Below are 1,174 nucleotides of genomic sequence, written 5' to 3' on the forward strand. Positions count from 1 at the left end.
CAGCTTGGGTTAAGAAAGCTGCTGAGAAGCAGGTAGGAGCCATGACAAACTCAGACATGGCATTCGTGCAGTGTGACAATCCCATAGTGCCAGCAGGAGAATATTTACCTACTTTTCGGTGTTCACCTATTTTCTAAAGCACACTTGAGTAGAAACAAAGGAGATAAATGTCAGAAAGCCTATGTACGGGCATGAGTGTACTCGTTCATATACCATTTTAGAAACAAAGATCATCTGGAATAGTATGAACTTCAGGAATAGCCATTTCCATAAAACAAAATCTCACTTAAAAGAAGAAATCTATTTGATATTGAATATTTCTACAAAGCCATGCAGGTTAGGGGAGGTGGGGGGAAATAAGTGCTTTAACTTGCCCTTTTAAAGTGTGTAGCCAGGAGCTGTGTAGTTGCGAGCTCACTCCCCCCGGGTATACAGCCACTGCATCCACCTTGTAAGATAAGTCTCAGTTTAAAATGATTAACATGGATAGTTTGCAGAACGTCCTGCACTGTGCTTCCCACGGGCACAAYGATCCTGCATACAGGTACTGTGATCCAAGTGTAGCCATGTGTATTTTAGGATATAGGRATATTCCCCTTTCCTGGGAGGGGCAGGACGCCGTGTGAGGGGTCTCAGAGCCAGGGCCGAGGCTGCCTGAGGGCAGCGGGTCTGAGCGCCTTGGAGAGCGGGGCTGGGAAGAGGCCCCCGCCGAGCCGCTGGGCGCCGACCCAGGGGTGCCAGCAGTGCTGGGCTGGGACGGCGGCGCCGTGGGTGCTCCAGCAGGGGCCCAGCACGGGGGGCAGCACGATCTCCACGGGCTTCAGCACCACCACCCTGCCCGGGGGGCGCGCGGGGCGCTCCACGGCGCGRAGCGGGCGCCCCACGGCGCTGGCCGAGGCGAGGACAGGGCCGCTCCGCGGCACAGCTGCCACTGGCGCCTCCGGCCGCCGCTGCTCCGCAGGGCCCGGCGCCCGCCGCGGCACCGGCCTCCCCGCGGCCTCGCGCCCCGCGGGCTCCTCGGCCCTCGCCCCGGGAGCTGCCGCGGTGCTCACGGGCTGCGGCGGTTTCGGCTTCCTTTTCTTTCTCTCCTCTTTCTTTGATTTCTCTACGTCTATTCCATCTAGCAACCCTTTTGCTGCAGCACGGGCCAAGATGTCTTGAACAGACAATTTTT

General features: G+C 57.2%; 1 protein-coding gene across 1 annotated transcript in view; it reads right to left on the bottom strand.

Annotated features, from left to right (window-relative positions):
* Positions 1 to 632: 632 nt before the first annotated feature.
* The window catches only part of NSUN7 (NOP2/Sun RNA methyltransferase family member 7), a 15,254-nt gene continuing 14,712 nt past the window's right edge, over positions 633 to 1,174 (bottom strand). The window contains exon 13 of the mRNA XM_026037492.1: positions 633 to 1,169. Coding sequence (XP_025893277.1) covers positions 633 to 1,169 — 537 coding nt within the window. The remainder of the gene's footprint in view (positions 1,170 to 1,174) is intronic.

Source organism: Nothoprocta perdicaria, unplaced genomic scaffold (assembly GCF_003342845.1).
Source record: "Nothoprocta perdicaria isolate Ctin4 unplaced genomic scaffold, notPer1 scaffold_2, whole genome shotgun sequence".
NCBI lineage: Eukaryota > Metazoa > Chordata > Aves > Tinamiformes > Tinamidae > Nothoprocta > Nothoprocta perdicaria.